The sequence below is a fragment of the Passer montanus genome, unplaced genomic scaffold (assembly GCF_014805655.1).
Source record: "Passer montanus isolate IOZ18808 unplaced genomic scaffold, ASM1480565v1 scaffold10, whole genome shotgun sequence".
Taxonomy (NCBI): Eukaryota; Metazoa; Chordata; class Aves; order Passeriformes; family Passeridae; genus Passer; species Passer montanus.
The window spans coordinates 5,012,607-5,031,443 of record NW_024356505.1 but is presented as its reverse complement, the minus strand read 5'-3'; the positions used below and the strand labels follow the sequence as shown (position 1 = coordinate 5,031,443).

General features: G+C 37.5%; 1 protein-coding gene across 20 annotated transcripts in view; it reads right to left on the bottom strand.

Annotated features, from left to right (window-relative positions):
• SLC4A7 (solute carrier family 4 member 7) overlaps window positions 1–18,837 on the bottom strand; it is a 100,499-nt gene that overhangs the window by 54,187 nt on the left and 27,475 nt on the right. For 19 of the 20 annotated variants that reach the window (XR_005626952.1, XR_005626951.1, XR_005626964.1 and 16 more), the window contains exon 2: window positions 10,403–10,484. Coding sequence is in view for 17 of the 20 variants with exons in the window: in XM_039703811.1 (XP_039559745.1) it covers window positions 10,403–10,484 (82 nt within the window). In the remaining 3 variants the exon portion in view is untranslated. Of the gene's footprint in view, window positions 1–10,402; window positions 10,485–14,286; window positions 14,434–18,837 lie in introns of those variants that run through there. The other variant, XM_039703766.1, reaches the window with a different exon arrangement.

Genomic DNA, 18,837 nt, shown 5'->3' with positions numbered 1-18,837 from the left:
CTTTTTTCCCAAAAAAAGAATCCCTGAGCCCAAAAAGATATGCTTTATAGAAGTTTTGTGTATTTTTACAGTGCTACATGACTAAAAATACAAGCAAAAACCATTAGTCACACAAGTAAGTTCAACATTTAATTAATTTGGTCAAAGATTCCTTTTCACGTAACAGGATCCAATTCTTGACACACTTCCAACACTAGTTTAATTAGAGTTGACTGACTGGCACTATGACCAAATCTGAAATTAAGCATATTAAAAGCTATTTGTTTCCATGTAAGAGTGGAAAAGAGATTAATTTCTTGAAGCCCTCATCAGTCCTATTTATAGAGAGAAACTTGTCTTTTGTGAGTTTCTTCCAACAATACCCGGCCCCTGCCTGGCAGCCTGACCTCTGCCCTCCGTGACTGCTATGCACAATGCAATTCCCAGAGAAATTAATGCCCATGTGACACCTATAAATCACTGCACTTGGTTTATATATGTAATATGATCAGGGGGCATCATTAACAATGGTCATGTTGCTGATGCTATCATGATACAATAATCTTATGCATAGGGAAAGCAAAAGTATGAGGTTCAAAAATAACTGCATTACTCACCACATTCCACTCAAAGCTGCAACTGAGTGAGCCACCACTCACTGCAAGTGCTGTTACTATGTCTGTTAGGGTTTCTGTTTTATTTTACATATTCAATTAGCAGGTATCAAACTACAGTTTACATGTACACTCCAACAGTTCTATTTGTTGCCGAAATGCTGGGGTTTTTTGCAGAAACTATTTCTTCCTAAGAGAAACTAGCACAGTTCTAGTAAGAGAGCATTTTATATAAGTGCTTGCTTTAATATTGTTAATAAGACTGTTTTAAGCATGAGTTTTGATCACTGCACTAAAGAAAAAAAAAAAAGAAAACCAACCTTGAAACTGTTCAGGATTTTACTCCCTGAGAAATAAGTACTTCCACATTTTAGTCTCTTACTGCTCCCACAAATAAGAGACAAAAATTCCTCACAGATTTTCCAAGGATCTCCATCTTAAACAATATATCTTGCTATTGCAAAAACTGGCATTTGTAATGGTGTGACCATGTCCACAGTGAAAGACCATGCTGCTGCATGGAGGAGAGGTGGAAATTATGAGTCTCTCTCCTTTTACCTAAGTGCACTGAGACAGAACTTTTTATTTTTTTCAGTAGAAAAGTTTGGAGGAGAGCAGATATGCTGCAAAGACACAGCTAAAAGCTACAGAAAACTGAGCTGAAATAAGCAACAAACAGAAGGTGTTTTTAAGCAAGCTGTGTCCGCAGCAAATGGCTATTACTATCACAGAGACCACAGAATCGTGTCCAGGAGCCTCACAGCTGCCTCAAGCACACCAAGCAGGCACTGCCAACTTAGTAACCCAGAAGCTCAGTCCACAACCTACAAAAGGAAGACTTAAAGGAAGAACCTTCCTGCCACCTGAACAAATAAGCATTACACAGAGACAGGGAACAGTCTAGCCATGGGTTATGATCCTGCTCTTCAGCCCACACTGCCCAGAAGTGACTACTGTGAGACTATTTCCTCACGTAGACAGGGTCTTGCAGGCAGATGTAAACCAAGAATACCTTCCCCAAACCACTTCTGTATATGCAAAGTGTTCAGACATCTGCAATGGTACTTTGGGACTAATACGAAATGTTGATGAGCAAACGATTTTCAGCATTTATAAAGTACAATGGATCGCAATCCAATGTAATCCCATCAGAATAACTTAAACCTGATGTTGACAAAAAGCCTCTGAAATATTTTTCAGAGCAAGCAGTGAGGGTGGCAGTACAACAGACTAACCAAGAAAAATTTACCTACAGCAAACAGAAGTTTGTGAGAGCACCTGACTGTTCCTTAGGAAAAGGGACCTTCATTCTGGTATCACAGCCATAAATAAAGACATTTCAACTACTGTCTAGAAAATCTGAAACTACTGCTGGTGACTATACTGTCATGATTACCCAAAAACAGGTTACAGACATATTCAACTCCAAATGTGGGACAAAACTACATAATAAAAATTGGACAAGCTTAACTTTGATTCTAACTCAACAAAGCAAAGCATTGAGAAGCCTTCTAAAAATAAGATAGCTGCACTGAATAGGTCTGTGTCTCCTTAAGTTTCGTTATTCACATAGGAGTAATAATGTTTGCAGATAGACAGATGAAGATTTATTTATAAATATAATTTATATGGAAAGGAAATTGAAACAAAACCATGGCATTTTTTTTTCCTTCATTCCCTGTGAATTGGGTCAAACAAGTTATTTTTCAGATTTCATATTTTTAGGAAAATTTTGGTTTGGCCAAAAAACCAAACCTAAACAAAATTAAAAACAGACCTTCAAGAAAGGCAATTAATATAAAATTAATATATCATCAGTGAAAGCATTGGAAAGAAATTTAACTCCAAAAAAGCTGGGATTCAAGTTTCTAGCTTGGGGTGCTGTTTTTACAAGGGACACAACCTTTACTTGAATATTGTGTTTAAAAGTTCAAAAGGTACATCATGTGACCTTCAAAGCTTCATTCACGTAAATGTCTGTAGCACAGTACCACTTTCAAACAAAGCTTCTTACAGAATTACTATAAACCAATAATCAATAGAATTAGTAGACTTCCCAATACTAAATTTAGTAATACAAAGCTCAAGAGATGATTGTTCATTTTAATCCAGCATGACTTTATCCAAGCTTAGCTCTCCAAATCCACTGAGAGTATTTACTACTTAAGGCCTTTATCAATACAAAACAAACTTAAGTGTTAGGATCTTGAAACGTGTCTCCATCACATGGTTGGTCTCACTCCAAAAGTCAGTTTGTGTAAAGTCCTGTAACATTTACAGAAAAGAAAATGCTCTACGTTTCCTGATTTCTCCCAAGCTCCTATGAAAATGGTAATAGAAGATTTCTGAAGTCTGAGAGAGATCAAAAAAAATGCCCTGATATCACTAGGCATTCTCTTTTCACACAGAACCTTCTTTTTTCTTTGGGTAGATGCCTTCAAAGCTTTATAGAAAGAAGGACATTGTTCTCCATCTTAACAAGGAAAAGCAAAGGAAATCAAGTTTGTGTCTATGTGGATTCTCAAACCCTGTAACTTAGAAACTTGAACTAAGAGTGATCATATAGTAATGATGCATGTAAGGACCATCTGGAGGCGAGCTACTACCTAGTCCAACCTTGCTCAAAGTACAACCAACTTTAAAGAGAAAGCTATGGTTTTCATCAGTTAAGTTAGGATGACAGCCATCCTTCTACTAATTTTAAGGATATATATTCTACAGCCTAGCTAGGCAACCTATACCAACCTATAGCAGCACACCTGGAAAAAAAAAATCCTAATATCCAGCTATCACTTCCAATATAGCATCTTATGTGTGATCCCCCTCACCCTTCCACAACGTACCATTGTGACCCCATCTTCCCAATAAGCTCTCAAGTCTGCTGAAGACTAAAACTCTGTGATAAGAATTACTGCTTTTTCTGAAAATCTTCAAATAATAATCTGAAATTAGATAATTTATTTTATATAGAAGCCTTTTTTAATCAAAAATGCCATAATCTATCTCATTCTAGCATGGAGCGTTCCAGTATGGAAAAACTGGAGTATCTGCAAGAGAGATCCTAATCCATTTGTTAAGATCATAAAAGGGGGAAGAAATCCAGCTGTTTGATGTCTGAACTCACATCACCAAACGCATTACCCTAGTAGGAAAGATCTGGAACACAGCATCTCATTCTTTGGTATTAATTTCCCTTACATCACAGAGAGTACTTGTATGCACAAAAATAAGCTCAACGCAATCTACGAGCACAACTTCTTGTGACCTTTTCTGTCACAAGACTGCTTTGAAGGTGGAAGCACAAAAATGGGAAAAAGGAGAGGGATGGAAGAAGTAAGAGTGAGAACAAAAGTGTCTTTTCTTGCCATGAAAAATTTCAGAGCCCATAGGATTTCTCCAAATATTCTTGGTTCTGCTAAAACTTAAGGAAAAAGAACAATGCCTCTACAAACACCACCCCCCTTGTTTATTTATAATGAAAAATCACTCAAGTCACTAAGTCACAAAAAATACTTCTGCTAATTTTCTAATTAAAAATAATGCCTTATTTCTGAAGGATGCAATTAAATGCACAAATTAGTATTGATAGTGAAGTTCCTGGCATAAGAAAGAAACTAAATATTTCAGAAAAAACTGCATTTTTCACTTATTTTATAAACTTCTCATGCACATTCCCAAGAAAGAGTGAAATTATTTTCTCCAGAATTAATGTATCAAAAGTGAATATAAAATAATATAATCTTGGTCTTCCACACATCAACTGACTACTAAGAAGTCCCTTAATTAGCAAGGATTCTTCTTGTTAAAGGAACTATTTAACAAAATCTATCTCTTGCTCTCAGAATTAAACATCTGAGATAAAATTTTCTAACCTAACCTGTAGAAAGAAGTAAAGAAAATTATTTCATAGGATAGCTGCATGCCATGACTGGAACCCAAAGGTTCTCCACAGTACAGCATATTTTAGAATCCACTACACAACCTGGGCAGTACTCTGAAATCTCCTGCTGCTCCTAGCAATTCAGTCTCTTTGAGAATACACTCTTTATACTTGAACTGATAAAACTCAGAAGCACAATCCCAAACTGTAGTCAGCACAGCACAGGGTACAGTGTTCAGGAAGAGTGTTTTCTCACTATGTGACCAAGATTGGCATATTATGCTGACAAAAACAGTAAATGCCAGATTTCTCATTACACACAGAAGTGATTTTTTTCTGACTTAAAACCAAATGAGATCTTGGAGGCATTATAGAGAAAAAGGCACTGAATACTTCTATTAGATCAGTGATATTCAGGAAGGCCTTATCAGCAACTACATTAAATATGCAGGTAGAAACAGTAATAGGAAAAGCTTAGTGCTGGGTGGCAGTGCCACACAGGGATTCTGGCACAGACTTCCATCTGTGGCTCACTGCCAGCACCCATCTCCCTTGCCAGGGAAAGGAGCCAGCCCTTGGTAGTGATGGGAGGGAGGACAAGCCGTCCCCGCACTGCACAGCCAAGCCAGGCCAGAGCTGGGCCCCACGTTTTATCCGAGCTGAGGATCCTTGGTGCAGCCTGTCTCTGCAGCAGAGCTCAGGAAAAAGGACACACACACAGGGTCATTTCAAAGAGTTGTTTCTGTTGGAGGAGAGAAAACCTGGAAATAAGCAAGTGGAAGTCTCATTAGCATTCAAGACTAGCCCTTTGTCCACTAAACACAACATAAAACCACAGAATGGTTTGGGTTGCAATGGATCTTAAAGATCATCAGTTCCCATCCCCCTGGTAAAGACACAAGGCTTCCACATTCTAACACTGTTCTTGTTAAGTATTTCATAAGAAGCTTCTGAAATTAAAATTTTCTGACTTCACCAATGGGTCACAAATACATTGCCATAACAAATTTGATCACACCCCTCTTTTGGTATGAAAAGGTTATGAAAAGTCATCAAGAAGTAATAGGTTGCAGAATCAAGTAGTCTCTTCTGCCTCGTCTCAAAAATTTTATATTTGAGTGATCTAGGACCATTGAGTTTGCTGTAAGTTTTAAGTTTTGGTTTGTGCTGTTTGATAGATTTTCAGTGATCATATTATTTAAATAATAATTTTATGTGTGTTTCAGATTATAAAACTATTACAGTTTGCAGTTAGCTGCCTTTTTATAAAATTTCTCATGCATTCAGAGCAAAAACATTATATATTGTTCTCTTAAATAAAAGAACTTAGGGAAAAAATAATTAGGACACAGTTTATGTCGAACACTTTTTAAAAGCTTCAAATTGTGAAACATTTGTACAGCAAGTCTTCTACTTAGATACCCAATATTCACCTAAGGGGAGAAAAAAAACAGGATTTTTTGATTACTTGTCCTTGTCAACTAAGATTAAGTGAAAACCACTGTTCTTTTCTTAAATAAAAATTAAGGTTCATCAATGTATAAGAGATAATAGGGTCACTTAAAATGTAAACATTACTTACACCTGCCACAGGATAATGTGAGAGTAGATAGCGATTAAACCATCTTAACTCCTGAAAGCTGGTGCTTGGATTTATGCCACAGAAAACTAGTCTACCAAGACACACATTCCCAACCTCAAGATTGTTGCTGGAATGAAACTTCTGTTATGTGTAAACTGCTTATCTTTGCTACGCCTGCTAAGAGTAACAGAATGTATCCCTTTTCCCTTACACTGTATCTAGCAAATGTATCCTCAAATCAAGGTTGAAAAAAAAGTAGCTACACATTTTAAAAGATACATCCTTATAGTATCAAGCCGGACCAAGTTGAGGAAGTTTTCCTTAAACATCCTTTAACAGAAAACACCTTTTACAAGATCACATTAAATACATCTGCCATTAATATTCTTGCCTTAATTCCAACTCCTGGGTTACTTTGTTATTACTCTCATTCACTGCAGCTCTAAGAGCCTGGCATCAAGTTAAGAACATTAGGTGCTCTTAAAAAAGGTTATTTTAAGATGTTATTCCCTTTTCTAGCTCTTCTGTAAACTGACATTTGTTAATTCAAAATAAGGCCTTACAGCCTCAGTAAAGTGCAGTAACTTTATTTAGTACACACACAGTCTGCCCACAATTGCAGTTTACCATCTCTAACCATTCCTCTTTTATGGGAAGAGTGTTACGAAACAAGCAGCCTGTGCCTAACCTTTCTAACCTAAACACTGTCACTCCAGACAGGTACCACACTCTGCCAGCCACCATAAATAGAATGCAGAGCTTGAGAAGCTTCAAGCCCAAGATCTATTTTCCCCTTTAGCATTTGTTTCTCTTTCCATTAACATTTCATCACAAAATTTCCAGAACATACAACACTAAGAAACTGAAAATACCAAGACACCTTCCCTTTAGTATTAAGAGCAAAATTATGCCCTCTGCTGTATCAAACCTATCAATATTAGTTTGTACATGCTTTAAAGAGGTCAAGTATCACTTGTCCATGTGGGCTTTAGAAAGTGTGGTGCTTCACACCAGAGCTGAACTCGATGCACTGTTTGCTGACTCTCCTTGAAATTACATCAATGCATACTTCCGTAAAGGTTCAAAATTCCTAGTACTCCTTTTCAAGTCACCAGAAACACATATTGAATGACCAGACTGAAATAGTTTAAAGTCTTAAAACATGTCCAATGTCCAATGCTTTAGTACAGGGCTTTCCAAGCCTATTTATGCTCTCTGCTGTATCAAACCTATCAATATTAGTTTGTACATGCTTTAAAGAGGTCAAGTATCACTTGTCCATGTGGGCTTTAGAAAGTGTGGTGCTTCACACCAGAGCTGAACTCGATGCACTGTTTGCTGACTCTCCTTGAAATTACATCAATGCATACTTCCGTAAAGGTTCAAAATTCCTAGTACTCCTTTTCAAGTCACCAGAAACACATATTGAATGACCAGACTGAAATAGTTTAAAGTCTTAAAACATGTCCAATGCTTTAGTACAGGGCTTCCCAAGCCTACGAGAAAATATTCGTGTCAGTAATGAAAAATAATGCCAGTTGGAATAGTTTTACTGCTTGCAGCCAACAATGCCATTTCTGTCCTTGTAGGATTTTGATATCAGAATTAAAAACAAAACCTAAAAATTCCACATACCTACTTTCATCATAATAGCTTATAAATAATGAACTCTTTAAACAGAGCTATAAGTTCACATAAATTTAACCTCTAGAACACCCTGAGTTTGAAGAACCCCTGAGAAGGTAACTATATGAGCTGAACAATCACACTTACATACCTTTTTCTCTTTCACAAAGGAAAGAAAAAACAATTTGCTCTTACTATGGAATAGTTTTCACTATGATAAAAGTCAAATTATATGGTGCCCCTCCCTTGCTCCATTCCACCAATAAAAATTTAATTCTTACAAACTTACACAATACTAAAAAATATATGTGAACACCAAGAACAATTCCTATTTATGTGAGAAAATGTGTACCTATATACAGCTTCACATATGTGATAATACTACTGGAACTTTTTTTTTTTTTGCCAGATACTTATTAGTTTTTTGTTAGAACTCTGTACAGCCAGCCCCCTCTTACACCGAGATACAAAAACTGGGCAATCCAAAATGAGTGAGGGAAATAAGGTGCATGGCTAAGAGCAAGGTGAGGACAGTGCGATCTCAACTCCTGCTTTCAAAAACACTTACACTGACTCAATTGTTCATTGGACAGCAGTCTACATTTCACCTGAATCTACTCTTTGGCTATAGGTAAGACAGGGGTATTTTCCATAGCAGTCATCCAAGTGCTTAAATTGCTTCAAGCAGCCTGAGCCCCCTGACCTCCCACCCAGTATCTTGATTAACTGCAGTGCTGTACGAGCTGAAGCACTCTACAAGAATGTGCTCTGAAAGAGACTGGGGAAGGGATCTGGCTGCACATTCCCATGTCATTCTTTGTGGTCGAGGTATTACAGCTGCTAAGGCTGCTGCCTCCAACACTACTCCAGCTGGATGCCTGATTCCCCTTAACCCCTGCCTCCCTGCAAAACATACACACACTTTGTCTGGGTCATCTCCTGAGAAAAGCAAGAGAAATAAATTGAGGAGGAGACAGCTAAAATTTCCACTGAAGTTTCAACTGCAGAAACAGCCCATGCAGTGGTTTCCCTACAGCAGAACCCCATCTCAACCAGCACTGTCACAGCCTCCACTGCTGCATCTCTCAGCCCCACATCCACGCTTCCTTCCTCTGCTCAGCTCTGGCACACATCCGTCTGTTTGGAACTTTGGGTGCTCAACAGCTGAGACCTTGACCATCTTCCTTTGTCAGACTGTTAAATTTTCCAATGGCTTAACAGACCTAGCTGGGCTTCTGGTTTGGTCAGGCCAACAGAAGTGTTAGCACAAGACAGAAAACAGTCACAGAATGAAGGAAACAGATGAAGAGTATGATTGCAACAACAGCAAACAACTTCAATCACTTTAAACTGTCTCCTGTTATACCACAGTATGAGAAAAACGTCACAGAAACTGAAATCAAATTTTCTTAGCCAGAAACTGCTGCCATTATAGCTTTCCAGTGTGCCGAATCAGTACAATTCAGTGAATCTACTGCTTTCTAGCATTCTGCAAATGTTAATTAAGCTTCAGAGTATTCCAGGTGAAAGGCAAATAATGAAGACTTTAACACTGGATCTCTCTAGTCTTTTCCTTGTTCATTAAGTAGCATCCATGAATCCTCATCCCAAACTGATTTGTTTTCAAGTAAGAAAAAAAGTCATGTCTTAGATGAAATATCTAATTTTACCTTCTGCTACATGAAATTAAATTATTGCCATTTTTATTGCTAAATGTGGGATTCTGAGTCAAATAATGAAGACTACCATAATGCTTTATTGAGAGCACATTGTGGAACATACAGCTTACTATGGAGCCAGAAGGACAGTTACACGTCTGTTCAGACTCTCAGTATTTGAAGTGCATGACCACAATCACAAGGACACTTAACTTTCAGAAAAGAAAACAAACATCTCCCTCATGACCCCTGTTTCCTGACTTTTAATTCTGCAGAACGTGACATCATTCATGCTGGAAAATTACTTACCAACAGGAATAATTTTTTTCAAACCTAAGTCTAAGAAGCAAGCTTTGCTCGGAAAGCTTCAGTAAAAGACTTTAACACTGGATCTCTCTAGTCTTTTCCTTGTTCATTAAGTAGCATCCATGAATCCTCATCCCAAACTGATTTGTTTTCAAGTAAGAAAAAAAGTCATGTCTTAGATGAAATATCTAATTTTACCTTCTGCTACATGAAATTAAATTATTGCCATTTTTATTGCTAAATGTGGGATTCTGAGTCAAATAATGAAGACTACCATAATGCTTTATTGAGAGCACATTGTGGAACATACAGCTTACTATGGAGCCAGAAGGACAGTTACACGTCTGTTCAGACTCTCAGTATTTGAAGTGCATGACCACAATCACAAGGACACTTAACTTTCAGAAAAGAAAACAAACATCTCCCTCATGACCCCTGTTTCCTGACTTTTAATTCTGCAGAACGTGACATCATTCATGCTGGAAAATTACTTACCAACAGGAATAATTTTTTTCAAACCTAAGTCTCCTCGGAAAGCTTCAGTAATTTTTTTTTTGGGGGTGACAGATTAGAGCAGTGGATATTTACCAGCATGAACAGAGACAAAACAGGGCAGATCATCTCTGCCTTTCACCAGTTTTACTCCCAGAATTTCACGATAGCCATAAAATTTTGATTCCTTTTAGCCAGAAAAATTCATCTTTTATCCCTAGGCAAAAATGTATGTTATGCAAACACAAAACCACCACAAACTTACTCTCTAGTTCTTCTTTCTCAAAATTTGTATTGATAGTAGAGCTGATTTTGCCCATATCCACAACAGCTTCTTCATCATGGCCCTGAAGAAACAAGACACAAGTTTGAGTTACAACTAAATAGAACTACTTTTTTCCTAAATATGTTCTGAGACAGTATGCCGTCACTGAAAACCTACCCATCCAATTTTTCAAGAAAACATTACACTGCATTGAAGGAAAAGAGTAAATCAACAGACAGGCTAAATACCATCAAATTTCCTACTGCAGTGCTCTGGGATTCCATTACAATCGGGACACACATTTCAAAAGTGCACTATTCTTTTAGCATTTTATTCAACAGCAATCTACTTCAATGAAATAACTGGTAAATTTATAAAAAGATACAGAAGTTAATATGGAGAGATCTCAAGCTCTTCTCTTTAGGGGGCAATTCCTGTGTGAGATTTTCCAGCACTGATTTATAGCTTTTTGCTACAAATAAGTAGCAAAAAGGTTAGGTTATCTGAGGTCTTTCCTAGACCAACAGCTCTGGAAAGATCAAAATAACTGCTTCAGGTTTCAACAGCCAGCTTGTTAACCTAATTCACTTCTTTTTTTTTTTCCTACAAATTTAAAAAGCAGCAGTTTCCAGCAGATCTTTTGGGGTTCCAGTACTACTGAAACCACACCACTCATAACGTGCAGTATTTGAAATAGATATAGGCTTATCTCTGAACATGTCCTCTAATCAAAGTTAGCATATCACTAAAGCAGACCTGAACCGCAAAACTGCCTTTTGCTCAGTCTTGACAAAAATGAAGTAACTGAGTAGTAGAAATCTCGAGCCCATCCAGACATGACATCAAAACAACACTAGAGTTGCCTTTCTCCACATGTTTGTATTCCTTAGAATGAAGTCCACTTTTCACAGCTCACAAATTACCTCCTGACAGAGCTGGTTCTCCAAAAGAACAACCACCTAAGAGCAGCTTTTAAATCCAAATATAAGGGATAAAGATCACTGGCCCTGATCTTTCTGCTCCCTTGAGAACACACTTTCTTCCTTAAGTCAGGCCTAACCATCATGAAATCAGATAAAAAGCACTTAAGAAACGGTGTGGTTTCTTTGTTGTTTGGGGGGTTTCTTTAGCTTTTTTATAACAACTCGATTAGTTTTCCACTGGATCAGCTCACCAAAGTGACTTCTCTTGTGGCCATATGACAGCCAGATCCACCACAAGTTTATTTGTTTGATCACTGCTTCTAGCAGCAGTTACATTGATCTGATGCATTTACATCAATCCACAGAGGATCTGTGATAATGGGTTCATGAGGGAAAAAACAGAAGTCTAAATCAGGAGCCTTACAGGAACTGGGAACCCTAACAGTGTTGACATTCAACTAAACTTTAGTCTTAGAATTATGCAATTGCTTTATATACAGAACAAATTTGTCACCTCACAGGAAAAGTGGCAAGGATGAAAAACAACATACCTGTGTGTAACAGGTACAATCTAAAACACACTGTCTCAACTCCCACTCACAAAAAAAATCTTTTTGAATGCAGAACTCCTTGATCTTAAAAAATATCTTTATTATAGTATATTGTGTGCATATACACACAAAAAAAGTATTTAATTACTGAGGAAAGAAGATTAAAGAATATGAAGATGATGAGCACCACATGCTGGGAAAAAATTCTGTTGAGGTTCAAAAAAGGGTTACATGCAGCTAGACCCAAAAAACCAAAAGCAGCTGGCACTATGTACGTAAGTAAAAACACAAGAAGAAAGAGTAGTACATGGCAGAATAAACCTCTGAAAACTAAGTTCAAGTCAATTCCTGAGCTGTATCCCTGAAAATAGGATTTTCCAGAAAGGCATTACACAGTAACCTATCTATGTCACTACTGCTGCTTGGTAGTGACAGTAGAGTTTTGCAAGCAGATTAGAAAAATCAAAACCTTCTACACTCAACAGAGCGACAATTAAAAAAATTGAGGCGATGTCTGTTGGGCAAGATCATGAACATGTTCCAAGGACTTCTTAATAAAAAAGTGGTAGAAATTTTTCAAGTGTCATGGTAATAAGATGGGAAGGGAGTATGGGGGTAAATAGCATATTCCTGTCTCCTACACATCAAAATTGAGTGTAGTATAGAACGCTCCTGCTCAAAGAAACAGATACAGTATGTACGCTACCATAAAACTCCAAGTAGAGATGGAAGCAGATGGAAGAATTACAAATTCTCTGAACTACCTTAGGTGGTTTTTTATATAGTAGAAAAATAAAACCCCTAGTAATAAGAAAAGTGCTATCAAAATCTGTTCCACAATTAGCTTCATGGTTACAGCCACAGATTGCTGAAAAATCCTATACCTAAACACACTCATCCCCAGCAGTTCTTTTAGGACACTTGAAATCTTGCCAAACACAGTTTTTGAGCAACAAAGGAAGAAAGAGTTTTTCTCCAGATGATACAAACAACTGCATACCAGTAGAAAACTGCATACACACTGGGAAAAATATACACATAAAGAGAAGTTTTCATCTCCCAATAACATTTTGAAACTGGATTTGTTGTGTGCCCTATATATCATATTATTAATTTTTATCACCCTTCGCTTTAGTAAAAGAGATTCTCTGCCAAACTCATACATACAGAAGCAGTCTTCAAAAACCACATCACGTGAAAGTAACATGTCTTTTAAGATTAGATTACAGGAAGGCATGTGTGCCCTTGCAAACCGTTCCATCACTATCTCAAAGTACTCAACTTATGCAAAGACTCTTCCAAGAATAAACCATTAACAACCACAAGTATCATACATGAAGGAAGCATATCATTTACAGCCTTTGTTCAGAAAAACACAAAGCATCATTTTAACATATCTGTTTTGTGATGCCAACAGCAAATCCCAGTATGAGATACTTTTGCCTTAGGACACGTAAAAAATCAAAAATATTCAAATATTCAAATACATTATAAAGTAATTCCAAATTACAACCTTTTCCTGGTTAAAAATAAAGTCTGTAGGGCACAGATTTCCAGTAATTATAGAGGCTCTATCATGTCAGTTGAAGGCACTGAAGGGAATGAAAATTTTACAGTTGCCATTTCAGTTCTCTTGTCTACTTTCTGAACTTTTTACAGCAGGATTGTGGAAAATTTGTCAACTTCCCTGTTTGAGGCAGAGAATGACTGGAGCTTAAAGCAAATATTCCTGGGCAGTTTACCATTCACTGCATGTGAAACTTTACATAGGATAATCCCACAGATGCCCTAATACAGCTGATGTAGACAAGCCAAAGTAAAATTCAAGACTAATTTAGAATGTATGTAACGTTCATTTTCAGTCAAAAGACAGAACAATTGAGAAGGGGAAAAAAACCAACATAAGCAGCAACCAAGGTGCCCTAGGGAGAGATTAAGCTTTCACCTTTGGTTTGCACTTTTTTTTTAACAAGGAGAAGGTAATTATAAAAAAAGAACAAATCCAGAGTACTTCAAAGGAAAAAAAAAATTACAAGTCTAGCACACTGTATTTAGATATACTACATTGTATTATGATACAGTAAGTATACTTTTTCCTAAGACTTCTGGATACTCATAAACATAATGCAGAAACAACCTCCAGTAAAACCTTCATATTCAGCTAGAGGTGCCTGCATACACTAAAATCTGTCTTCTCAGCCTTCTAATGCTCCTCAGCATGAAAATGAAATCCCTTTTCAGCTACTATAGATCAGACAAGACTTTCAAATACTCAGTGCTCCAGCAGACTCCCAGCAGGATTCCTCTTGCCACCTCTGATTTTCAAATGCCTTTTTTCAGTCTGTGAGAAAAGAGTAATTCCCCCTTGCAGAAAACCAAGCACAAGAAAATGTTAACACTACTTACTTACCTTCTCAAACATTTTTGATCATTTAGTTCAATACACTTTCAGTATCTACCATATTAATGCCACATGTTTTTTAAAACTAGTATTGAAAAAAGAGTCAATCCTAAATTGCATGAATTTTTATGGAAAGCCCTGAGTTTGGAAGAACTGACAACCTCCAGCAGTATGTGGTAGCCGCAGTCTCAAGGACTAGCACGAATGTGACGCATGGAGAATTAAATCCAAAGGCAAGTTTCCACTGTCATCTCTGCAAGCACTTCTCACCATGCAACTCACTTAACCTTGTGCAGTCACACACACGACAGATTTCAGACGGGCATGCTGCCAAAGTGCATTACTGAATAACCACTTCCAAGACACAACTTGCTAGAAGCACATTTTTAAGGTACTAGAAATACAGTTCAATCAAATCATTCTGGTGATAGACAGTGATCATAAACAGCTGATATAGCTAACTGTAAACCTCTGAAATCTATGAGCAATACAGTAACTGTGTTAAGAATAATTTGAGCTCAACATTTAAGACCATTACTTAGCTAAGTCAATGTTTATGTTCTCCATTTACATTTCCTCAGACCAAAGTTCTTCCCCAGCAGAATTAAAGTGACTTGCAGCACCAGAAGGGACTGTATTAGTGCTCAAGGAAGTAAGTAGGGCTTAAGAGAGGGCAGAAACACCATCACCCTTCCTCCCCTGCAAAAAAAATTACATTACAACTTTCATGTTATAAAGAAGCTTTACTTCAGCATTTATAGAAGTAGATGCAAATAAAAAATTTAAAAAAAATTTTTGGAAAAAAAAAACCCAAAAACACCCAACCAAAAAAAAAAACCTAACCCCAACTCAGGACTGGGAGGGAGAAGCGTACTCATACCAACTTTTTTTCCTTTATATATCTGTCTCTGGCCAACAGTTTAACACTTCTTATTTTAACAGTATTCTAATACAACTGCCTACACCATCCCACTGGTCCTAATACTGTTTTGTGACTGTAACTGTATTCCAATCTCTGTGGCTTGAAGAGAAAGCAGTTTCCCCCTCCTTCCCACAAAAACCCATGGATACATCTCCACTTTTGTAAGCATGAGAGATCCGGCAGACAGGATTTTGCTCTTAGACTGGAATGTGGCACCAACAAATCATTCCTCTCAAAACAGAAGCAAACCCTGCTTACAGACCCAACTGGCAAACCTTTGTAGCACGCTGCTGTAGATTTACAAAGATCAACAGCATATGAACACTGAGCACAGTGCACTTTGCCTTTCATGCTCAGTTCTTCCTTCTTTCACCACCACTGAGTACATAGGAGCAGTTCAGTTGGATCAAACCATCCATCAACATGCTGTCTGCAAGAGGACACAACAGGAGAGGCCCTGTGCAAATTGAATCAGTGTCAACGGTGGCTTGACCTTAGGAAGCATAGCCAAAGCAGGACTCTTGTTCTATTATCAGCCCTCCTTTGTGGGATCTACATTCAGGACACAGATATGACAGCCATCAAAAAAGCTCCAGTGACAAAAACAAACCAAAAAAATTAATTAACATAAGATTGTTGATATTGCTTTGCTTCAAAAATTAAGGTTTGGCTGTAATAAGGAATTAAAACCTTCATTTTGACCATATATCTCAAAGACAACCAACACAGCCTCATTTTGCAAATGCTTGCAAACATATCCAGGTACGTGTGTGTACATCTATAAAATATTTTAAAACTGACCTTTACCAAAAATAGATAAACTCACTTGTTTTGTTACACAAGTACTGAAATATATTGTTCAGGGTAATTTAGAACCCACAGGGTAATTCATTACTCATTGTCACAGCCACATTTCCCAAGTGGTCTGTTTCAGAAGTCTGCATTTCTGTTCCAGGCACACATAATACTCCATGTAGTCAGGAGATAAAACACATTCCCAATTTACAGAATGCACATACAACCCTCTCCCTTATCCATTCAACCTCCCAGAGCTGTGAGTTAATAAGAACTAATACTTCAGGGAGTTAAAAATAGACAAGACCAGTGTTGTAGACCCACAAAATTAGGAGATGAAGTCTACCAGGGACAGCAACCTTGGAAGGGAAAAGAAAAGAAACCAGAAAAACAGTGTATTTGTTATTGTCATCTCTGGATGCTTTTGCAGAGTTGAATGACAATCACTCTACATCAGGTCTACCCCACAGTTCTCCTCCCACTGCTACCCACACACAGCACCAAGCAGCCTTAGCCAGAAGTGAGTAAATACGAAGGGCTTGCTCATATGGTTTACCTGCAGGAACAATTAACAGCAGCATTTGGTAAGTTCTAAATATATTGTTTTACATCTCTTTCAGACTGATGCTGCTTTTAAACTAGAGGTAAGATGAGCCCAGAGTAGGCAGGAGGGCAGGCATCTGTAGTTGCTGCCTCCTTAAAGGACAACCAGGATACAAAAGAAAAACCAAAGTATTTTCTATATAACACTAAGTGAAGGTATTAGGCAGTCTATCAAACTGTTCAACTTTAGTTGAACTGCACAAGTGGTCCTATAGATGCATTTGAAGTAAATTCTTTGGGTACAGTCTCTATGCAGCAATACTGTGTCACCCGAAGTTGTCAGAGTGATGAAACACTACCAGTTCTAAATCAAGCACATCAACCTAACAGCCAAGGAAAAATGCACCACATATAAATGAGACCTGTCTCATTTTGTCATCATACAATTTTTAGCTGGCCTTCCTCTCTAAATATACACAGATGAGAGCACAATTAATAATAATTCACAAACAGAACACTTGCCAGGTTTAAAATAGGAAACATACTGTTGATGGGTTCCCCCTTAGTTGTAACTTCTATGGTCTCCTTTGCACAGCAACAGCTGCTTTCCAGAGATTTTGCTCCCCTAGTATCTTAGCAGAGGGTATTGCTCAGGCACTACAGGAATGACTCTAGTTGAGCTTATCGGCTTTGGTGTCACCACACAGCCCCTCTTTTCCTGTGAATATTACCTTTGCATGTACAACTCCTATTTTACTCAACATTCCTCACATGTAAATGACAGCCCCTCCTAATCAAAGCTACGCTCAGAGCCTCGCAGAAAGGTGTGACAGATTTATTTCAGTAAGACCATAACTATCACGGAAGAGGTTAGGGATACTTAGATTTTTTTAGCCTACTAATCCTCTAATTAACTGTTCAGCTTACCTTACTAAATACATCTGACCAATCTGCTTCTAGAAGACTTACAATAAACACAGCAGCTCTACAAACCTTGTTTGGACAAGTATGTCCATAAGATATCAACAGACTTCAGTCAGACTCTCCAGAAGTTTCACTGTACTTTTAATTTTCTGTATGTGGATGGCACTAAAGATGTGTATGTGTGCTACTTAAACATCACAAAACCCAAGCACTTTCAAGAAGAAAGGAGTTCTAAACACACTAATGTTTTGCTTCTTGCACTATCGAAATCTAATGTTTATAAGTAGTTTTATCTCAATTCTAGCAGGCCTTAATCCAACCAGGGTCACACTGAGCACCACAATGTGCAAGAGAAGCCATGTCCCATCCCAGAAAAACTAAACATGTCTTTGGACAATAAACCAAGTGTTTGTATTAATCACAAGAGAAAATTGAAATGCGAGGAAAATTCAGAAAGAAAAGGAAACATAAAACCAGCAAGAGACTGGTCACAATTGTGAATGGCTATCAACCATGGCACACCACAGCAATTCATCAAAATAACTGGATTAGAACAAGCACAAGAAAGAGATGGCTTGATTCCTAGCAAGGTGCAAGTGGGTATTTGATTTACAAGTCCATTTGAATTCAGCCTGAGTATTCTGCAAGCCAGAAAATTCACTACCATGCATGAACTTAGCAAATACTGTCAGCAATCCAACACAAGATATCAAATTGCATATCTAATATTATAGTAGCTATTTCACAAAGTTGCATTTTATCACTGCCTCACAGTACTAAGTTTCATTATATCAAATTGCATATCTAATATTATAGTAGCTATTTCACAAAGTTGCATTTTATCGCTGCCTCACAGTACTAAATTTCATTCAAAAAAAAAAACAACAAACCAAAACAACAACATATCTCCATTGACTTAAATGTGATTAAGTGAATTCCAGAAATTACAGGTAAAAAAAAGCAGAAGTACTATAATGTTTACAACTAGTCACCTCACATCTTTGCTAACCTTCTAGGCACATGCATGCTTGATAGAGTTCTGTGCCCAGAGCTGAAAGTAGCACAATGAAAACCAAAAATCGAATGCATGCTTGATAGAGTTCTGTGCCCAGAGCTGAAAGTAGCACTACAATGAAAACCAAAAATTGGGCAAGCACTGTACTACAGAGACCTTGACAAACAAAAGGCCACTACAATCTGATGCACTGTAGCACATCTAAATCAAATTCTTTCTTATGCTCACACAAGGGGATAGAACATTTAGCTGTCATACATAAAATAATTCGGGGATATTTAAGAGTTTCACACCTCAGGAAAATTCCATCCCATATATTTTAGTTTCCAGTAAACTTTTAAAATAATAATCCTTGTTACAT